The sequence below is a fragment of the Scardinius erythrophthalmus genome (genome assembly GCF_964197995.2).
Source record: "Scardinius erythrophthalmus genome assembly, chromosome: 18".
Taxonomy (NCBI): domain Eukaryota; kingdom Metazoa; phylum Chordata; class Actinopteri; order Cypriniformes; family Leuciscidae; genus Scardinius; species Scardinius erythrophthalmus.
Window position 1 is genome coordinate 2,270,698 of NC_138238.1, and position 24,016 is coordinate 2,294,713.

The window sequence follows — 24,016 nt, forward strand, 5'->3', positions numbered from 1 at the left end:
AGAAATAAAGGGTCCTAAAATAGGTTTCGTTTCTTTATGCAAAATATACTTTCTTATTGTTTCTTTTTGATTTTAAAAGTTATTGGTTTGATTGTCAGGAAGTGCATGAACTAATACAATGTGTGTTGAATGCAGTGCGAGTCTCTTTGGATAAATGTATGAATGTAAAGCATCATGTGACCCAGACTTTACAGTTTTTGTAAGATTGACCCAGACAGAACGACACGGATGAGAAAGAGATGCAGGATGTTCTAGTTATGATTCTGCAGGGACACACTCACTGTCCTGTTTTGGGGGCGCACACACACACTCACACTCACACTCACACACACGCTCACTCATACACACTCTCACACACGCACGCATGCAGGCACACACACCCACACTCTCACGCTCACACACACACAGACACACACTCATATGCACGCACACACTCACACACGCTCACACATGCTCACACACACACACACACACACACACACACACACACACACACACACACACACACACACACACACACACACACACACTCTCTCTCTCTCTCTCTCACACACACACACACACACACACACACACACACACACACACACACACACAGGTCACAGATCTATATTGGACAGACTCTGATCTAGATTAATGATCGCAGGTTTTCTAGAACTGGAGTTTTCAGCTCTGTTGACGCAACCTAGCGTTGATAGTGACATGATGTACTGTTTATTGTATAATACTATCTAATATAATTATATTCTGAAAGAAATATAAAGAAAATGATTTTTCTGATGGTATTTTGTGTCAGAAAGAAATAGAAAGAGCTTCATCATACACTAATCTTCCCAGTAATCTCTGGGAATCAGAGCTCAGGTTCGGATCAGTCCACCGAGAAATACAGTCATGTTTACAGAATCCCACAATCAGCTCTTCTGTGCGAGCAGTGGCCAGATTACACCCATACACCTATAAACTCCGACGGTTTACAGACGGGTCGGGTTCCTACACGAAAGTTCAGCTTTGCTTTAGGTCCGAAACTCATTAAGACTAATTATCATAGATCGGGTCCATTGCGTTTGACTTAGAAACCAAAAGTTTTAAGTAAAATTTGCAGCAGATTTGAATTGTTAGTTGAGTGACTGTTTTCCTAAGATGAAGGTGTAAATGAAGTTGTACTGTCACCCACTGGTTAAAGGAAACGAGTGAAGCGCTTAGAAAGGTTGAACCTGCTCGAGAATAAACGCTGCGTTTACATGCAACCAAATAATCCGTTAGTAATCGGATCGACGGCTCAATCGGACTGAAAATCCTTCATGTAAAAACCCGACCCGATTGAGCTCGATCCCAGTGAGATTTCGATCGGATTGAAAGGGGTGGTTTATTCCTTTTCTAATCCGATCGAGAGAACATGTAAAAACTTGATCAGATAGAAAACCGAAACTGATAAGATTGTGATGTGATAAGATTCCAGCGACAAATAATTTGTCTGTCCACACTAGACGCGACATTCCACGACTGCGAGATGCGAAAAAAATCATTCGAAAACCCACAGCCAATCAGAACAGTGTGTGGGCGGAGTCAGCCAATCAGAACAGTGTGTGGGCGGAGTCAGCCAATCAGAACAGTGTGTGGGCGGAGTCAGCCAATCAGAACAGTGTGTGGGCGGAGTCAACCAATCAGAACAGCGTGTGGGTGGAGTCAGCCAATAAGAACAGCGTGTGGGCGGAGTCTCGCAGCACCAGAGTAATCTTGACGGCACTCGCATGAAAATGGATAAGTCGCTACATAATCAAATTCACAAATATTACACAATTTAAACATTATTAAAAATACATAGGCTGAGTTACTAAAACAATCTTTGTCAAAGAATACACTTGTTTGTTCATAGTTTCTTGTTTCCATTTGTTTAATTTCAAGATCTGAGGTGAATTATCCATTGTTGCTTTTACAGCTTCAAAGCTGGAGCACTAAATGATATTCAGAGTCACATGACACGCTTTTAACATTAAATAAAGCACATAAACAGTCCCTGAGATTATCATTGCCACACTTTGTGTTTGTGAAAAATAGAAACCGTTTCTGAAATAGAATCGTCGCGTGTCGCCGTCACGGCTGGTTAGGACAAACAGGCTCATGACATATAAACACACACATCAACCAGATCACTTTATTTAGTGTTCATGTAAACACTACGATCGGATTCATCGATCGGAATGAAGTCAGTCTGAATGAAAGGAAAGTTGTGCATGTAAACGTATCCAGTGAGAGAGAGATGAAATAATCTGCTCTCTTTGAGGAGATGAGACTCCAAATCCTCTTCCACACGCTCGCAGTTTCCACCGCCTCGACTCCAAGCCCTCGTTATGAAATTCCTCTTATTTGAGTCTCAACACACAAAATATCATTAGAGAGTTACATCACAACACTGGATTACATTCATCCTCCCCCTGATGCCGAAACATCGGCTCTGGCTCAGACAAAGACATCAAGAACCCGTCATTCGCTCTTCCTCACACTGTCCGAAACCTCCGTGAGGACTGAGACGTGGCCAGTGTGAGTCTGCAGTTTGATCTGTGTGATATTACTGTCCAAAATACTGATGATATCATCGAAACATGGAATTAAATATTGGTATCGATCAGTAATTTGGTGTTTTTTCAGCCACTATTACCTTTTTGGATTTGGATACTTGTTTCCAGCTTCGTTTTGTTTATTATTTTAGTTTAGTTTTTGATTTATTGTGTTTTGCACATGCACATTTAATGCAAATATGCAGTTTCAGTTTAATTATTTATCAGCTTATTTAATTTAGTTTTTGTTTTATTATGTTTTGGAAAACAAATGTGCCATTTGCTGTTTATTTTTATTTATTAATTATTTATTATTTAATTAACTTAACTTTATTTTAGATTAGTTCAACTTGATTCAGTTTAGTTTTATTATATTTTTGGTCATAAAAATGTGCTCATTTATTTATTTATTTATATGGCTTTATTTTAGTTTATTTTAGTTTTTCGCTGCTTTGGCAATGCAAACATGCCATTTGCTCTTAATTTTTATTTATTTTATATTATATTACTGTAATTTAGGTAAGTTTGGTTTAGTTTAGTTATTGTTTTATTCAGTTTTCTCTGCTTTGGCAACACAAACATGCAGTTTTCTGTTCAGATCTTTGCAAGTTTAGAAATCACACAGAACACAACGGATGTCAAATAATTAATGTTAGTCAAATGCATTAAATTCAACTGCAATAAACATTTAATTATCATATAATTGATCATGTTTGAAAATATCTATTAGAAATACTGTCCATATTCAAAAGGGGCTACGCTTTAGAAGCTGTCCGTACATTAATATTATCCACTCATGTCATTTATCATGTATAATATAAGCATGACTAACGCTCTCCTTCACAAAACACTTCAATAGAAGATCTGTGACATTTCCCTCTCTTTACTACAGCCACTCATTCCAGAGCACTTGTGAGGATGAGGATGATGATGATGAAGAGGTGTTTCAATAATTCACTAACCCACTGTAAATCTCTCTCTCTCTCTCTCTCTCTCTCTCTCTCTCCGTCTCCTCCATCATTCCTCTGTGTGTTGTTGACAGATGAAGTGAGATGAGTGGAAGTTCAGGCCTCCTGCTGACTCTGGATCTGCCGTTTTCAACCTATTAAACGCGGTGACATTTCTGAGCGAGTCGCGCCTCGAGCGTCAGATCTGCTGTGATTGTCCTAATAATGAGCTCAACCTTTATTAGCCTTTAGAGCCGTTATGTGTTCAGTCTGGTCCCGTGGCCGAGAGCTGCGCATCTAAATGGGAAATTGGTAAAGTGACCAAACACATTTTTTAGTTTTTTTAGAGTGTGTGTGAGTGTGTTTACAATTGAGATGAGAATGTGTTGAATAATTGTGTGTGTCCACGTGTTAAGAGTGTGTGACGCTCTCACATCTTGAGCGTTTCCCCAGCGCTGACCTCGGGAAAGGTCGCCATCATTAAACGTTGGTCAATTGTTTAATTGGAGTTCAATTAAATCTTTAAATTCTACTTTTTTATTGGCTTACTCAAGGTGGCATTGGTCATTTGCAGTACATAAGGAAGAATATATCGCCCGAGTGCACGATGAAACTGCACATTTTAAATGTGTGTATCTGCTTCTGTATTGTTTATGCTGTCAGGTTTAAGTAGACGCGAGAGTTGATTTCAAGAGTTTTTAAAAATTTTGTGTTACATGAAAATTTAGTTTTTCAATTTCACTGAGAAAATCATGGAAGGAAATTATGCAAATCTCAAATTATAGTTTTTTGGTCAGGTGAAAATTGAATGTGATGCCGTGAGTGACAGCTGATCGCTCGTCTCTTGCGTGGAAATGTACAGTACACACACACACACACACACACACACACACACACACACGTCTCCTGTCCTTGTTTCCTCACTGAAGGACACACACACACACACACACACACACACACACACACACACAGTGGCAGTGAAAGCATTCTTGAGTGCTCCGTGTTTTTTATTTATTTATTTATTTTTATGTTTATTTTTTATCCATGAGGTGGATTGTGAACAGATAAGGTCTCTCTCTCTCTCTCTCTCTCTCTCTCTCTCTCTCTAAGGTTTTCAAAAGCTCTGCCGCAGACTGTTAATGAAATGAGGTTGACCTCTGACCTCTGCAGCTGTAGTAAACGCTTTGACTCGGTCAGCTGTAGATTCGGCGTGTGACGGGCTCTTCTCCTCTTCCACTGTTGTCAGGCTCACAGGTGTCTTAGATATCAGTCGGCGATTCGAAATCAAACAGAGTTTCACTTTCAGACAGGCAGATTCAATCTCGTGTTGGACACACATCTCACACTCATGCATTATACATCAGATCAGCAGATTACAATTCTGAATTATTCACATACAATTGATTCAGAGACAAATTGACCAATCACAACCCACTGCTCCAGCCGACCAATCAGAGCACAGTGTGCTTTTCAGGAGGAGGGGCTTCATAGAGACAGGAAGTAAACAGAGCGTTACTGACAGACTGGGAAGAGAGGAGCCGCAACAATGGAGAATATGAGGAGAATAATCAACATTCAAGCAGGAAAACATGTTCTAGTAGAGCCTGAAACAACATAATATGGCCTCTTTAACACATTTGGATCTTAATCATGTCAGATATGTGTCCATGAATGTTGAGGAAGCTGGTTTAAATGAACTCAGACTGTGTGTGTGAGCATCATGTGCTCCCTCTGCTGGTCAAACGAAGCCAAAGTGCTGCGATTACCATGGAAACTGATGTGTGAAAGCATGAGCACGCATGAACCAGACGCCAGTCCTGCTGAGCGACTCGCCGTCCTAAAATCAGGCGTTTGATGCAGTGTTTTGACTTGGACCCGGAACCGGGACGCTCCTGTGTGTGAGTGGCCATTAATAATACATGCAGGTGTTTTCTCAGTACGAGTGATTCAATGGTTTAGAGACAATGGCATTTCCCCTCATGGAAAATAATCTATACCTGCTCATTTAAAATGCATGAGAGGCTCACGGCGAGGGGAAGAGTAGGTTTCCTCCAGATCTGCGCACCTGTGTTTGCTCACCGTCACTTTGCTTGATTTTTAAGGGATGGTTCCTTCAAAAATGATTCATTAGTCATTATTTACTCGCCCTCATGTGACTCAGATCCTGTATGACTTCATTTCCTCCATTCAAAGCAGAGCTGAGATGCAAAATCAAGCTAGTTTTACATTTGAATTGATATTTCTATATTAGGTTTTAATACTAGTTAAATTAATAAATAATGAGTCCATATAGAGAAACTAAAAATAATCATTAAATTATTTTATTTAAATATTTAGATTAAATATTCACTACCGTTCATAATGTTTTCGGTTAATTTTTTAAGTGTTTCTGTAAGAGTCTCTTCTGCTCACCATGGCTGCATTTATGTCATCAGAAATACAGTTAAACAGTGAAATATTACAGTAGTCAACATTTGAAGTGGATCAAAACCTTTCATCAAAGTTATACATGAATTTTGGACAATAACCGTTCTTGTTTTAGGACAACTTTGATGAACTTTATGTGATCCACTTCAAATTCTGACTACTGTATTACAATTTAAAATATCTGTTTTCTATGTGTATACTGTATTCCTGCTGAATTTTCAGCATTACTACTCCAGTCTTCAGTGTCACATGATCCTGAATCAATCAATCAATCAGTCAATCACAAAAACAGTTTTGCAGCTTCATATCTTTGTGAAAACTGATATATATTTTTAATAAATAAATTAATATTTTTTTTTATTTGATGAATTCTCTTGATCGGAAGAGCAGTGTTTATTTGACTTTTTTTTTTTTTTTTTTACATTCTAAATGCCATTTTTGATCAATTTAACGTCTTTACTGAATAAAAGCGTTAACGGTTACTGTCTCCAAATCTTTGAATAGTAGTTAACATTTATAAAGTTATTATTCAAATTATTTACTATTAAGTCATATGGCTTCAGATGACATTTTATGATACGTTTATGGTGTTTTATGTCAGCGTAAATATTCTTCTGAACTTCTCTTTGTGTGCTCCAGCGAGTCGGGTTTTGAAGGAAGTGAGTGATGATGTTCATTTGGTCTGAATTGTTCCTTTAAAGATCGGTTCTGATGGTTGCTAAGAGGTTTCTTCCTGTCCTCGGTGGCGTGATGTTTACACACCATCCAATTCCTGCCCAAATCTCATCAGGATCTTTAGATTAAAATGGGTTTCTGCCAGCAGGACACACTGACTAATGAGGAAGATGCAAGTCTCGCTCTCACACACAGCGTTTCAAGGAGCTTTTACTGGCAAATCAATAAAAACACGAGTAACTCTGTCTACAAATACCACAGTTAAACTATGGTTACAGCGTACAAACACCTTGACCTCTTTATCTTATGGAAAATGCACTTGTTTAAGAAATATTCCTGGTTCAATACAAGTCAAACATAAGTTAAGCATCTAGACCAGCAGTTCCACCTCGAAATGACAATTTAGACACTTCCAGATCAAACATGCATTTGTTACGGGAAACTGAATATAAGCACTTGACTTGCATTGTAAAGTGCGTTATTATTAACTAGGTCTGTCAATAGATTAACATTTTTAATCGCGATTAATCACATACTTATCTTGAAATCAAGCATACATCATTTATCTCGTTTAACACATTTATTTTGTGTTATTTTGACCTATATTGCGTTTATGATGCAAGTTTGAATTAATCGTTGACAGTCCTTCTATAAACCCAATTTTTCTTTGTTTTTCCAAACTGCGGTGACGGAGTTTCATGTGAAGTAACACACGTCTCTTGTTGTCTTGTGTTTCAGGTGGTGCTGGTATTCGCCCTGAGCATCGGCGCTCTTGTGATTTACTTCATCGACTCCTCTGAGTGAGTATATTTCTTATTTTATCACTGTGCATCTCATTAGATACAGTACATACAGTAGATAAAGACACTCACTAACTTGCGAATGCAAGTAAAAATTGTCTTTTGTGAGTAAATAAAATGGCTCACTAGTTGAGTATTGTCACATATTGTCAAGGTTGAGGATCCAAATGCAGTTTTATTGAAAAGGTAATCCACAATCGTAGTCGGAAACAGGCAAATGTCATAAACACCGGGTAATCAGTCCAAACAATAACAGGGTCAAAGGGGCACGGGCAATAACAGAGGAAACCAAGAAAACCGGACAGAAGAGCGAAAACCAGGAGAACGCTTGGAATCGCAGTGTGACACTAAACAAGACTTGGCAGGGAATGACTGAAAGAACCAGGCTTATATAGGGTGAGCAAACATGAAGATGAGACACAGGTGAACATAATGAGTGCTAATGAGGCCAGGCAGAGAATTATGGGAGATTATGGTAGTTTGTGAGGGAATGACAGTAGTGTGATGTGGAGGCTCTCAAGGGCACTCCAGCCGGTGACCCTTACAAGTATAACTCATGGTTTAAATCAAATCGTAAACGCCAGTTCATGTCAAGCACGGATATTTGTTGTGAACATAATTGCTTTATCAGTGACTTTTATGAGTAAATATGGTTTTCCTTTAACTTGATGAATATTCTTGGAGTGAATGGACCTTATTGACAGCGATTTGTTTTGCGTTTGGTGTGAATAAACCTTTATAAGAAAAATGATAATCTGACACTCACTGATGTAAGCGATGCTGATCATTCAACTCAAGACGGATAACCCGTCTAAACTCCACAAAACTTGACTTTGACCAGCAGAAGTTAATCTAGGATGCCTCAAAGTTTTTCTTTCTCCAAGCCTCATATTTGGAAGATTTCTCCATTAAACCAACAAAAACTAAAGTATGAGGAACAAAATCATGAATTTCACTCAAAGCTCTTCACTGCAGCCCGCCAAAATAAAAGTTTGGTTTAATTTGGAGAAATTATGCCAGTACAGTTGTACAGTAGACTGTACTGCTCAAAATCATAATAATAATGCAGTTTATTAAAAAGAATTTTAGGAATATCACACTATTTAAATGTGCATTCATTTGATTACCACCGTTTTGATAATAAATCAATAATAATGGATAACAAATTGGTATTAAATAAAAAAAAACATAGAATGCAGAAATGCACATAAACACATGATTAAAAAAACAACAACATTTCATAGGGCACTTTTATTTATAATTTGTTAAAGTTTGATGAATTCAATTGATTGGATAACCTTTTTGATTATTACAGTTTAATTAAACCCGTAAAATGGAATTCAGAATAATTAAAACGCAAAACAGAATTTGTGCAAAAATAAAATGCAATTTGGGAAACAAATAATATATTTTTTTTGGGGCCATGAAATGAAAAACTGCAGCATACATATAATTCACAATTCACTGGAATAAACATTTGACACATTTTCTCTATTCAGAAAGTTAATCATGGACTCTGTATGCAGGAATAAGTGATGCGGACTGGGGTGGAAGGAAGCGTCTCTCGGGACAGATTTAGGAATAAAGAGAGAGGGAGAGAGACAGAGAGAGAGAGAGAGAGAGAGAGAGCATCACCACTGAACATACGTTGTTTCAGGGATCACGGCAACTCTTAAACTGACGTCATTCAGACATTACACACATCAGTGAGCTCATAAAGGTGAAGAGCGCTTTGAGTCAACCTGTTTATGCCACGGGCACAGTGGAGAGAGAGAGAGAGATAAGCCTGGTGTGTTTGTGGAGTTTTTCCTCTGAATAGACTGAGATTACATCAGAAGCTGGTGCATCTGTCAGAGATCATCAGAGGGTTTCAGTCCAACACTAACTCATTACTGGAACAGTTTACACACAAAAACTAAAGAAAATGGGCACAGATGCCGTCAAGCTCCTAAACTGCACCACAGAAGTATTATAAAAGTAGTTTATTTGACCACAAAGACAATAAATGTTAGTGCACAAGTCAAATAAACCAGACATTTAAATGATTATTTGCTGAAAATCTGAGCTCTCAATTCTCATTCCACTTGCCGTGTTGCGATTGGTCACAAGACACACGAGAACCAATTACTTTTGGTGTCATTGACAGGTTTGTTAAGAAATGAGAGAGTGTAAATGATAAGGAAACCAAAATAAACTAATTGCATCACTTCAGTTAAATACACATGCTATCTAGTATGTATGAAATGACGTTGTGTCAGATAGACTTACATTGATTCTGGCTCTGTGTACTTTGTGTTGTTTTCTCTGCATTTAATGCCAACATGGTCATCTTAAACGTGTTACGCATTATAAAAACACGTGTGTGCTTTCAGTTTATTTTCAGTGTCAAATATCACGATCAATGTGTGCATTTTAGATCCCAAAATAGTTTTGCTTGTTTCAGTAAATTATGCTCTGATCCTTTGTGTTTTAATCTTTCCGATCTTCCATATCTGAACAGCACGTCCTATTCAGCATTAGAAACACGCACACACACACACACACACACACACACACACACACCGTGCGTCCTGCTCAACACAGGCCTGTTAACACAGGAAGTGAGCCTCATCCACTTCCTCATTAGTGCATCATCATGAGGGATTTAGCCATTAGGTTTGAGACGTTGTGCTCTGGCTAGCCGAGTGTAATTGTCCTGAGCACTGTAAACCTGGAGCGAGGCATCAGGTCACGGCCCGAGAACAGCTTTAGACCGCGTGCTGGAACTGCATTAGAATATGAGGGATTTGATTTGTCAGATCAACAACTGATGATCGTTTGAATGAGGAACAGTGGAACATTTACTCAGAGATATTATTTGTTAACAAACAAGTATTGATTACTTCAATGAGTTCATTGTTTCTGCCTTAAATTCTTACATTGTTTAATTTAATATTTTTTTAGGTAACTGTGATTTGCATATGTACATTTTTGAAATACATAACTTAGTTTCCTCTGGTAACACATCACTCTAAATTGTAATGTGGCATTTTCTCTAAAGCTGCTTTGAAATGATGTGTATTGTAAAAAGCGCTATACAAATAAATTTAAATTGAATATTTCAGAATAGATGGATGGATGGATGGATGAATGAAAGGATGGATGGATGGATGAAGGTGGCTGGATGGATGGATGGATGAATGGATGGATGGATGAATGAAAGAATGGATGGATGGATGGATGGATGGATGGATGGATGAATGAAAGGATGGATGGATGGATGGATGGATGAATGGATGAATGAAAGGATGATGGATGGATGGATGGATGGATGAATGAAAGGATGGATGGATGGATGGATGGATGGATGAAAGGATGGATGGATGGATGAAAGGATGGATGGATGGATGAAAGGGTGGATGGATGAAAGGGTGGATGGATGAAAGGGTGGATAGATGGATTGAAAGGGTGGATGGATGAAAGGGTGGATGTATGGATGAAAGGGTGGATGGATGGATGGATGAAAGGATGGATGGTTGGATGGATGGATGGATGAAAGGGTGGATGAAGGTGGATGGATAGATGTATGAAAGGACGGATGGACGGATGAAAGGGTGGATGGATGGATGGATGAAAGGGTGGATGGATGGATGATTGGATGGATGGTATTATGTATTTTAACAGTGTTGTTCTATAAAAACATGATTACTTACTTTTGATACTTAATTTGAACTCAATATTATTGCCTCAGTGTTATTTTAGGCCTATACAGAATGTACTTTAAGTCATTTAAAGGCTTTGCTTAGGTCTATTTTTATTACCACCAAAATATCAGATTACTCGATTAATCACTTATCAGAATAATGTCAGTGACAGCGCTGGAGTTGTTCACGTCTGCTGTATGTAAAGCTCTACGTGACCCGAGACTCCTGTGAAGTATTACTTACGTTAAACGTCTCTTAATTACAGCCGGGCTTCAGTTTCAGTCTCTGACCCGCTGGAACAGAACTGAGCAAACAGAGATGGATAGAGTTGCGTTTCTCTGTCCTGCAGCTGTTCTGAAACTTCTTCAGGTTGAGAGTTTCACAGCTCGCTGTTCTCTCTCAGGTCCTTTGATGATCGCACTTACACTAGAGTCAGCCCTGAATAACAGACTCGAGCAGGAGGATCCATAAACACACCGATCTCTGAACCTGAAGTCACAGTCTATATCGTGCATACACACATTTATATGAAAAGCTTCAAATAAATTGCTTGTATCAATCATTTGTAAGTCGCTTTGGTTAAAAGCATCTGCTAAATTAACAAATGTTTAATGGTTATTGTTCAATGGCAACAAGAACTATGTAATAGTTCATATTATGTTTGTTTATATTGTTTAAAGGATATTAGTGTTTAGGTGATTTTTTGTTGGTTGATAGTTTAGATGGATGCTCCCTCAGTCTGAAAACATCTGGGATTCTGTTTTTGCAGTGAAGAAATACTGTAAATGAGAAGTAAAAACTGTAAAAACAGTAATGAGAATCAAATAAATAAAAAAACACAAAAACGTAAAATGTCCAGATGCATTGCAGTAATGAGACTATGCTTAATTTTTTTGAACAATGTCTCAATGGGAAAGTCCCCCCCCCCCCCCACACACACATACACATAAATTGGCCAAAATAAATTAATAAATAAATACAATGCCGGACACACAAAAATGGATTGACGCCTTCACACATCCGCGATTGTGAACAATTTAACATATGCATAACACCAAGTTCAGGTTTGACTGTAATGTTGTGACGTAATTGCAGAAAAATAATGATAATTCAGTTAAAAACAATGCAACAAAATGGTAAATTGTTCTTATAATAATGATTTTATCATTTCTAAACATAAATCTAAATAAAAACAACTTGTAAATGATAGAGCCATTGAGTAATCCTCTGCTGCCATCTAATTATTTCAACACAAGTGTTTGTTTTCCAGTAGAATGGCTGCGATCTTCCTCTAAAGTCAAACCATGTTATTATGTTGCCACCATGAAACTGAGAAATGTAGATAATCTTTTAAGTGAGTCTTCCAAAAATATAAATATTTTATATAAATGAATATATTTTAAATGATTAAAAAGTGAGGCAAAAAAAACATAATAATCCCCCAAAACTGTACAGCAAAAACATTAAATTAAGTGAGTGATATTACGTTTGTTTATATATATATATATATTATTATTATTATTATTATGTTACAAAATGACATTGTTCTGTCTGGTCAGACAAAGGAATATTATTGCCAATATTGCTTAGTAAGCAACATATATTCACATATATACATAATATTATACTCTCAAGTCTTAACGAGACGAGTCATAGCTGCATACAGTACATACCTTTATTTGCTGCATATCATTGACGTGATGTGCAAATGAGCGCTATATTCCCTTTTTATTTATGAAATGTATTTATTTATTTATTTATATCTATCTATTTTTTTATTAAAACTGTCTCTTTGCCGTGTTGCCCAGGTCTAAATCACTGCTCTGATCCTGGACAAACACTGATTTAGGCCTCACACATACAATATATGAATGCAAACACTTCTAGTTGTGCTAACTCCATATCTGTGTGTTGCTGAGCCGTTGTTTGCTCTTCATCTCTCTGTCCACACTGTCTGATCAAGTGCTCTGTTTGCTTTCGACTGAATTAAAACAAGGGATCTAATCCTGGTACCAATTACCAAGTGAAATGGCTCTGATTCCCTGTGCTCTTCAACTCAACAGAACATTATCATGTAGGAGAAACCACAAGCAATCAGAACATTTTAGATACAGCATGACATTTTCATCTACATGCCCTCCTTTGGTATAAGAAACGCATGAAAAACATTCATAATATTCATATGCAAACAGTTATTAAAGCAATAAAGCAACAGTTGCCTTTAGAGGATATCAAATATGGACTCACTGTATTTCACATAATAGCACACATCAAAGTCAAAATATGATTGCTTTAATAATTGATAATAGTACTGAATATATTTATGCTTTTAAATTGTTAATTATTTTGCTGTCAGGAATAAAATGCATGTAAAGTCCAAAGACAAATGCTTTAAAAATGCTCAATGCAAATTTGAAAGATTGATATTTTTAACGTATATTGTCACTAATGAAGTTGAATAATGCAATATTACATGCATCAAGCGTGCACTATATGTAGTGTATTTCACTGAACTGAGGTCTGTTGTTCTGTGTTTTAACAGCCCTATCGAATCCTGTCAGCATTTCCAGAAGGACTTCACGTTGCAGATCGACATGGCCTTCAATGTGTTCTTCTTGTTGTACTTTGGACTCCGTGTAAGTTTATTTACAGTATTACAGTATTATGTATACAGTATTACAGTATTATGTATACAGTATTACAGTATTAATATTTACAGTATTATGTTCAGTACACACTTCTGCTGGACACAACACTGACATACACTTACCTTTCACTCATTTATAAACTATTTTGGTATTTATTCATACTTTGAATTAGCTTTTATTTTGATATTTGTAGTTATCATTTTAGTTTTAAAAAAGTTTTTCCTTTTGTGATTTCGTCTTTTTAAATATTTCTTTAATATATATATATTAATTTTAGGACTTAAACTATCTGTTTCTATCATTTTTACTTTATTTTATTTTAGCTTTATTTCAATTATCAATTTTTAAAGAAATATATTTTTAGTCAACAATAAAAACACTGGTTTATTTTTTTTTTATGTGTTGACTAACGTTCAGTGTTATTTTAGTATTACGTTTATTTATTCAGTGTTATTTTAGTATTGTTTATATACCATTTTTAGTGTTTATTAATATTTTGAATAAGCTTTTCATCTTAAATTTAGTTAAATTTTTTGTTATGTGATTTTGTCATTTTTATTCATTTTTTATATTTCTACATACAGTAGCATTGATTAGATTTATTTGTAGTAATTTTATTACTTAAACTTATTTATTTTGGTTAGTTCCGATGTCAAATATTCATATTGGATTTTATTTCAGCTTTATTTAAATTTAAATATCGAATTTTTTTTACAACACTGTTTTAATTATATGCATTTGTTGAGTAACATGCATTTTTTCTTCTTTTGTTTCCTCCCCTTCACAGTTCATTGCAGCCAATGATAAGCTGTGGTTCTGGCTGGAAGTGAACTCAGTGGTGGATTTCTTCACCGTTCCGCCCGTGTTTGTGTCCGTGTATCTGAACAGAAGCTGGCTGGGTAAAGCACTACTCTCCCATTACTGCCACTTTACCGTTAATACCCGATTATTTCATCAGATTATGAGCAGAGGGTGTTAGAAATGAAACCCCGCTGGAGGAGATCATGAGATGAAGATCTCTGCCTCCCCCTGTTGGTCATTATGCGCTTTAAAGGCCAATTTAAGCTCTCATTCTCCACAAATCCTCCTGTTGCTTAAAATCGCTGATTGTTTTTCTCATGCGTCATGTGCAACTGCGTCTAAACAAAACCTCGGAATGATCGTAGCATAGGAATAAGCAATTGAGCAATCGCAGATCATTATTTTTTTACTAATTTAGGTCAGAATTATTGTCTGTGGTAATGAAGCATTAACCCACTGACCTCAATATTCTTTTAATTAACCGCTGGATTTACTGGATTATTTGTGATTTTCCAAATGAATGACTATTCGAGTGAATTGATTTGTTTAATTGTTTGGAGTTATCGTTTTTCTGGTTTTCCAAATGAGCTTGTGTTTGTGGATTGACTTTGATTTTAAAGCTTATCTGGTCAGAACTTAATTTTATTCAGCATGAACGCATTAAACTGATCAAAAGTGGCAGTAAAGACATTTATAATGTTCCAAAAGATTCTATTTCAAGTAAATACTGTTCTTTTGAACTTTCTGTTTATCAAAGAATCCTGAAAAAAACGGTTTCAACTAAAACATGAACTGTTTTCAACATTGATAATAATCATAAATGCTTCTTGAGCATCAAATCATCATATTATACTGATTTCTGAAGGATCATGTGACACTGAAGACTGGAGTAATGATGCTGAACATTCAGCTTTGATCACAGGAGTAAATTACACTTTACTATATTCAGATACTCTATATGTCAGTAAATGTTCTTGAATATCCTCTGCTTTGAGGAGAGCCCTGTGTGTAGAAAGAAACACTGTTTTAATGCTTCATTTTTCTCATGAACTCGGTCAAAGCGCAGCTTATCTTCTTCATGTTTTCAAGGACTTTAATCCTCCAATAGGGAACGGGAGGTCACGGAGTCACATCATCCAGCTTTAGAGTTATTATTATTCAGCTTTCATTAAATTAATGTCCTTTTGTTGGTACGTGTGTGTGTGTGTGGATGTCCGTGTGGAGTGTGTCCAGAACAGTCTCATCCTGGTTTGGGTTTAGTGCAGTTTTAAAAGGTTTACAAGTCAGAACTTCTGTTAGTTGTTAAACAAATTTGTGTTGCCGGCGGCGATGGAATGGTTGCTTAGCAACTGCACAGAAAAATAAAAATAAAAAAACTCAAGAAACTGTTACATTGTTACATTAGCCGAGTTTCTGTAACAGATTTGCACAAAACTTTTGCGATATTTTGTCGATAAAAAACGATTGCGAAGTTATGACGTTTTATTAACTGATGTTTTGCGACTGAAATGTAATTTTTTCCTCTCGTGAAAAGTCATTCTAACAATTATGGCATCGGATGTCAGTAGGTTTATGTATATCCCAGTCGCTGCATCAGCCATTATTTTTAATGGAAGGAGACGTAGTCGTGTTATCCAAGCATTAAAGCAACACTGAAGATTATTTTTTTACCTTAAAATAATGTTTCCAAAATCGTTTCAGTGGTTCATCAACTCGTAACAGGGTGAACGGCACTTCTGCATTCGCTTTGCAGCTCTATATCTGTTATAACCACATTATGCAAGTTTGCCAGACCGGGTCGCGTTTCTGAAAACTACAAATCTGACTTGCTTTACAGCAAGCGTTACAATAGTCATTATTTAGTTTTCTTCGTTTCTGATGTCGCAATACATCATACTTTCATAAAATCATGCAACATACTCTACCTTGTCTGTGGACATCGTTATTTAAACATAAACAGCAAGCGTGCGTGCGGCGGGAGGCTAAATTATTTACGACAGCGGTAATGAACAATTCCGCTTCCAACCTGTAGGGGGACGGACGAGGAAAAGTGCTTTAGTGTTGCTTTAATAACAAGGAAAGCTTGTGGCACGTATGAGTTTCTGTGTGTTTCTCCCTCAGATCTGCTTCAAGCTCTTGATCGTGGCATTTCTTAGTGGTTTACAATCCAGTATTCACGTAATTCTTTTATCTTTTATGAGTTTAATAAAGAACTTCTGTCCAAACACACCTCGTCATCTACATCAGGTGACCTGTAAATGCACAAAAACTGTTCCACTGCAGTTTTGCTAAACATTCCTTTTTGAATAACCACCTCATGCGAGTGTAAAAACTTTTTTTGCGATAAATGGGAGGTTTCGCAAAACTGACGTGTGCATTTTCAATTCGCAATTTCAGTTTGGGTAATGTAAACGCGGCTCCTGTTACAGTGTGTTCAGAACAGGCAAACACACTCAGAAGACGCTAAAGATCCAGTAATGTGTGTATCTCGGCACATCAGACGTCAGTGTGACACTTTATTGATGATGCGGATCTGCTGGTGATGTTGAACAGGCTTTCCGTCCCAGAGCGATTCCTAAAGGAGCTTATACTGTAATATCCTGATGAAAAAAGGGTTTGTTCTAAGCTTTCACTACACGACTACATGATCACACACGGGATGCAGTTTTTTTGCAGTCTGATGGGCTTGGGTTTCTCCTGAGTGCGTGTCGCGTGGCTTTCTGCGGTTTCTCCGACTCAGATTTGATCATTTTCATCATTATCATCATGATCCCGACGAAGCTGCTGGTGTACCGGAGCCCTGACGGGGCCACTCGCACCGAGACCCTGCAGAACACACGCAGACGCAAGAAGTCGTGCGGCGAGCTGTTTCACAACGGCTACCGTGTGAAGATCCTCCACGCGCCGGTGTGTGAGAAAGAGGAGCGCGACCAATGTCATCACACACTCTCCTCCTGTTTCCATGCCGTGTCGTACTGGGGTAAGAGCTGACGCTGAGACTCCACGAGGAACGCGGACACACATGTTTCATTTGCGACACGAGACAAAAAACGGCTTACGAACGAAACTTACACTCTGAAAATAACATAGATGGAAACACTTTACAGTGAGGTTCATTAGTTAACTACCTTAGTAGTTACACAACTTCTCCAGCTTTTATTAATCTTAGTTAATATTCATTTCAACATTTACTTATACGTTATTAAAATCAAAGGTTTTAACATTAGTTAATGCACTGTGAACTAACATTAACAAACAATGAACAGCTGGATTTTTATTAGCTAACATTAACAAAGATTAATAAATACTGTAAATGTATTGCTCATTGTTAGTTCATGTTAGTTAATACATTAACTAATGAACCTTATTGTAAAGTGTTACCACATAAATATATCATGCATTTGATTGTTTTAAAATGATGATGTTATTCACTATCATTCCTCAGATATGTTAAATAAATATGTTAAGCAGAAATATAAATATGTAACATCAGTGTCCTGACAGAAGGAAGTTTTCCTTTTTATTGTAAAAATATTCCTCTTTTTATAAGGTTTCACAGTCTTTTTATCGGGTGTTTATAAAGATATTCATAATATCGGGGAATATTGAAGTCAGTTTTTATACTGAAGTGCAAATGCGGAATTGTATCGTTTTTTATTAATATTTTTTTAATATCATTGTTTTTTTTTATGCCAGCTTATATGTCAAATAGTTTGGGATTGTAAAGATATTTCTCTAATTTTAAGTTTAAGTTTTGTTTGTAGTGAGCAACAGAGTTCAAAATACAGTGATTGGTTAAAAATCAATAGATACTGTAGAAATGAAAATTCATTCATTCAATACTGCATTTGTCAATTTTTATAATACTTTTATTTTTGTATCTGACATATTCAATACTTGTGAATAATTGATTCATCTAAAATAATTTCGGTTACACTTTACTTTAAGGTGTCATTGTTACAGTGTAATTATACATGTAAGTACTGAGTAATATTAATGAACTACACGTACTTACTATAGGGTTAGGGTAGGATTAGGGTTAGTTGCGTGTAATTATGCATAATTTACTGTTATTACTAGTACATGTAACATAAGTAACAAGGACACTGTAAAATAAAGTGTTACCATAATTTCTTCATGCATGAATTTTTACTTTAATTATTATTATTATTATTATTAATTTCTGTGACCTAATTTTTCCCACATCTCAAGAATCAGTGTCTGAGTTTTAATTTTTTGCTCATGTGTGCTTAATCATAGCTTACGAGCTTATCTGTTGGAATACTCAGAAAACCATTATAACCTTTTAATCATCGGGAAAGGTCATCCATAATCGCTATTCCTCTAGAAAAGCATAAAAATGAACCATGAGCACCACTAATGGACAAATGGAGAGGCTTTTTCTTGGGTTTTCATGTGTCACACTGTATATGGAAGGTCAAGTGCATTGCATTGTGGGATACAGTGTTTTCATGATTACAGAAAATGTGCATAGCATACATACTATAGGCAGCTCTACAGAAAAGTAGTATAGTAGTGTGCTATTGAGAACACAGCTGGATCTCTAGTTTAGTGTGTGTGTGTTTGAAGGTGAACTGCACGATGCTAAACACTGAAAAATCAAATGAATGATGATATATGTGTGAATCTGTCATGCACGCAAGGTCACCTCACCGAAGTCACGTGTTTCTCTCAGAGTTTTGCTGTTGCTGCTTTAATGCTTCTGAAACCAGGACCCAAATTTAGGCCTTTACGTCACGAGTGTGTCCCGCAGATATTGAGCCGGCTGTCTGTCGCTCTGTCAGTCCAGAGAGAAATAACCTCTGTCCAGATGTGTGGAGTCCAGCTCTGATGTACGCAGTAATACTTTGAGTTAGCTGTAGTTAGTCGTGTTCTGAAGGGCTGATGAAATCAGAGTCTTTGCTAAACATGGATGAGCGTTTCAAAGGTACGCGCCGAGCTCCACTCTTTGCGCTTGAATGTGTTTTTGTGCAACAGAGATATTTCATGTGTTTCTTGTTTCTGCTCTTTCATGCAGGATTGAGGTTCTTAAGAGCCTTGAGGCTGATCCAGTTTTCAGAAATATTGCAGTTTTTAAATATCTTGAAAACAAGGTAAGAGTCCCTGCATCATGTGACGTGTCAACTCTTCTGGAAATAGTTCTGTGTAATTCTTCACCTGCATGTTAAGCATCATGAAAACATTTATAAATCTGATCTAACATTATATCATCTTGGGTTTTCAAGGTAATTTTAGTTAAATTTTTTTGTAATTTCATTATGTGATTTTGCCATTTTATTATTATCATTATATTTTTCAATTTTACTATTTAGGTTTGATTTATTTTTATTTCAGTTTTAGTTTGTTTTAATTTATTTCCAGTCATTCAACTTAAACTTCAGTTTATTGCCAAGACAACATTTCTAATTTTTGGTTCAAGTTTTTCCAGCTAATATTTATATTTGATTATATTTAAGCTTTATTTCAGTGAACAGAAATGTTTTAATTAATGCTAATAATCTTTCAGATGGCGCTCCAGATTTGCTTTCTTCTCATTTCTTTTTTCTTTTCAAAACATGTCATTACAGAAACTGAAATGGACAACAAATAGTTTAACAACTGCAGTGTAGTCTTTATTATTATGTTTCATGTTTTGCGTTCTGCACTCATTGCATTATGTTTTAGAGTTAAAGGAAACAGAAAATGTCCTGGAAGAAAATTACCACTATCTTCTCTGATTTTTATCAATTTATATTATAATAAATTATTTTTTCGATGTTTTTGTGTCCGCCTCCCTGCAGCTTAGATCTAAAGCTTTAGCACAGATGTCCAGGAGAGCTTATTGTGCATCAGAATGAATAATCTCGCTGCAGTTCATTCAATCAGAGGACAAATCTACTGAACAGACTGTGCCAAAAACAAGCAAATTGATTTTCGCTCTAAAATTGGCCAGTATTATATAAAGAGCTTCAGTTTATGGACACAGCAGAAATGTTTGAAAATGTTTGTGTTGTAATTTAAGGAAGTTTTTCTATAAAAGTGCTATAGACCTTATTCACAGCAGCGCCATCTCTGATTTTGAATGGGAATGAAAGCGAGGCTGTGAGGGACAGACGTGCATCTCTTCAGTGGGCTGTACTGTTATGTAATGTGTTTTTGGATTGTTCTGCTCATGAAACACTGGAAAAATATCTTTCCAGGAAGTTTCAGTTGACAAAAAGCTCACGACAATATAAGCCGTGGAAAATTGTAAGGGATCAAGGAGCTTTATACAGCTTTTTACAGTGGATGCCATTGGAAACACGGCAAGACGATCCCTCACAGCCTCACTTTCACACCGGTCATGGCGCTGCTCTGAATAAGGTCTACAGTGTACAGTATACCATGTGTACCAATCCATGTACTTTCGCACTATTATACGCCTTCATAGTATAATATATAGTGCGAGTATTGTGTTCACACTGAAAATTACAAAAAGCAAAAGTGCACTTTAAATATCCGGATGATGCGCTTAATTAACCGAAAAAACAAAGTGTATCAGACTAAAATAACCTCATAAAGTTCACACACTGCACAGCTGAGTACATACAGTAGTGCATAACACCGTGTCCTAACCAGACGAGATGCGAGAAGATTCCAGAGACAAATAATTAGTCTGTCCACACTAGACGCGCCGCAAATGCGAGATGAAAAATAAATAAATAAAAAACCCACAGCCAATCAGAACAGCGTGTGGGCGGAGTCAGCCAATCAGAACAGCGTGTGGGCGGAGTCAGCCAATCAGAACAAATGTGTGGGTGGAGTCAGCCAATCAGAACAGCGTTTGGGCGGAGTCAGTCAATCAGAACAGCGTGTGGGCGGAGTCAGCCAATCAGAACAAATGTGTGGGCGGAGTCTCGCGGCACCAGAGAGTAATCTTGACGCAATCGCAAGAAAATGGATTAGCAGTTACATAATCAAATTCACAAATATTACACCATTTAAACATTATTAAAAATACATAGGCTGAGTTACTAAAACAATCTTTGTCAAATAATACACTTGTTTGTTCACAGTTTGATCGTTCTTGTTTCCATTTGTTTAGTTTCAAGATCTGAGGTGAATTATCCACTGTTGCTTTTACAGCTTCAAAGCTGGAGCACTAAATGATATTCAGAGTCACATTACACGCTTTTAACATTAAATAAAGCACATAAACAGTCCCTGAGATTATCATCGCCACACTTTGTGTTTGTTGTTCCAGCGCGACGTCGCAGAAAAACAGAAACCGTTTCTAAAATTGTCGAATTCATAGAACTCTGATTAACATGGAAAAGAGCCTTTTATCGCGTGTCTCGTGTAGTTAGGACACGGTGTGAGTGTATAGTACATCATTTGGAACACAACCATAGTATTGTAGATTCAAGTCATTTGTGAGCTAATGAGAGTATTTCTGAAATTTGTCTTTATAGCAACTCCATAAAGTTGGTGAATTTGTGCTCAATCTTTATAAGCACATGGCTGACGGCAGCGGGGTTCATACATTTGGTAAGTCGATCGCATCACGACGGTGAAAAGTTGCATTTTAATGAATAATGTGCATTAAGGAACGTGTGTTGGGAAAGTTATGTAGAAAGTTATGTATGGGTAGAACTGAAATAACATTTCCTTGCATATCGGCTGAAATACTGAGGCTGTTGGTGTGTTTTCAGGTGGAAAACTCAGGGGATCCTTGGGAAAGTTTCCAAAATTCCCAACCTCTTACCTACTGGGAGTGTGTGTACTTGCTCATGGTAACCATGTCCACAGTGGGTTATGGAGATGTTTGTGCTAAAACAACCCTCGGACGCCTTTTCATGGTCTTCTTCATTCTCGGAGGATTGGTAAAAACAACCTCAATAAATAGAAGAAATCCCATAATAATTCATCCACAGCCTGCATTTCTGCCTCCAATTATCAGGTCCTTAATCACTGTATCCTTGACAACCAGAGCTGGAAAACAATCCCTTCATTTTTGCCTCAATCCCCATCCGAACGTTCCCAGCTTCTGCTCGTCATGATGGAAAGATCTTCATGTGTTTTTTTTTTTTGCTTGTAGTGCATTGCGTGTTTTGGTTCTTAAGCAATTATTATCTACTGTACTTTAGTGTTGCTATATTTCAAATGCTATTGTTTATGCTATAAGTTGATTTCATGTTATAAGTGGAACCATCATTAGGGAGTACAAAGTAATTCTGTTTGTAGATTGACTGCGGTTTTAGAAGACCCGACCCAATTTACCCCCACCCAGACTCCAACAAACTCTGAAGGGTTGAGATGTGATATGACACGCCGTCATGATGTCAACACACACGCGCTGTAAACTCAAAAATACATAGAGAACTGCCTCAAGCGATTTATTGCTTTTATAAATAATTAAACATTAGTGCTCAGATCATTTCAATTTGCCCCATTTAAAAATGATCAAAAATGGTTCAGTCGGTGGAATACAAAATAGTAAAAAAAAAAACGCATTGCCATAATGATTTTTCCCTATAAATATGAATATTAAAATATCACTTTAATATGAATTATTAATATTAATAGTTTTTCTAAGTTTATACAAACAAATAGATATATGCTGCTATTAACTGTAGTATGTACTTTAATGCTTTTTTATTTTCTACATAAAAAACATTAAGTACACAACTGAAAGTTTTAAGACCAACGTATTGCCCCACTGCCTTTTTTTGTATAAATAACTTAATAAAATATTAATCTTAAAATATTATTTTGATATGAAATATTCATATTAAATGTATATAAAATATAATTATATTAAAAATGATAAATATATTAAATATAATTGTATTCCTTTATATGAATACAATTAATTATATGTATATAATTATACAATATATATATATATAATATTGTATATAATACAATATATGAATATATAAAAAAATTAATAATGTTCATAGAGACATGGATTTTGCAAGGTGCTGTTGCTAGTACTCTATTCATATTGATATTAAAATGTTATTCTGATTCTTACTATTAATATTTATATTATTATTATTTATTTAATATAAAATAATATTATGTAAATATAAAAAAAGATTATATAAATTTTATATGAATACAATTATATATACTATTTTGTAAATACATTAAAATTAGCATTAATTTTTAATAATAATTGTTCATAAAGACAAATTCAACAAAACAAATAAAGTGTGTAAAGCTAGATTTAGCTGTTAACTGTGGTGTAATGCTTGAGATCTGACGGTCCTGTCCATATCAGTCCAGCGTGAGAGTTTGCTTGGACTAAACATGGCTCTTGAGGTTTCCTCCTTTGCATCACTGTTTTCCCTCTTAAAACGGCAGATCGAATCTTATCTGTGGCTTTTTTTTTTTTTTTTTTAACATCGATATCCCTTAAAATCAGGGATATTTGCCAAACAGAATGCTTTTACTTTTAACCTAAAACCCTCCATCCTTTAATTCTCGGCAATG

General features: G+C 36.2%; 1 protein-coding gene across 3 annotated transcripts in view; it reads left to right on the forward strand.

Moving 5' to 3' along the window:
• The window catches only part of kcnma1b (potassium large conductance calcium-activated channel, subfamily M, alpha member 1b), a gene marked incomplete at its 5' end in the record, with an annotated part of 97,062 nt that overhangs the window by 34,701 nt on the left and 38,345 nt on the right, over nt 1–24,016 (forward strand). For all 3 annotated transcript variants that reach the window (XM_081393614.1, XM_081393615.1, XM_081393616.1), the window contains 6 exons: nt 7,346–7,407; nt 13,633–13,726; nt 14,526–14,637; nt 19,578–19,653; nt 21,991–22,066; nt 22,231–22,401. In XM_081393614.1, the coding sequence (XP_081249740.1) occupies nt 7,346–7,407; nt 13,633–13,726; nt 14,526–14,637; nt 19,578–19,653; nt 21,991–22,066; nt 22,231–22,401 (591 nt within the window). The remainder of the gene's footprint in view (nt 1–7,345; nt 7,408–13,632; nt 13,727–14,525; nt 14,638–19,577; nt 19,654–21,990; nt 22,067–22,230; nt 22,402–24,016) is intronic.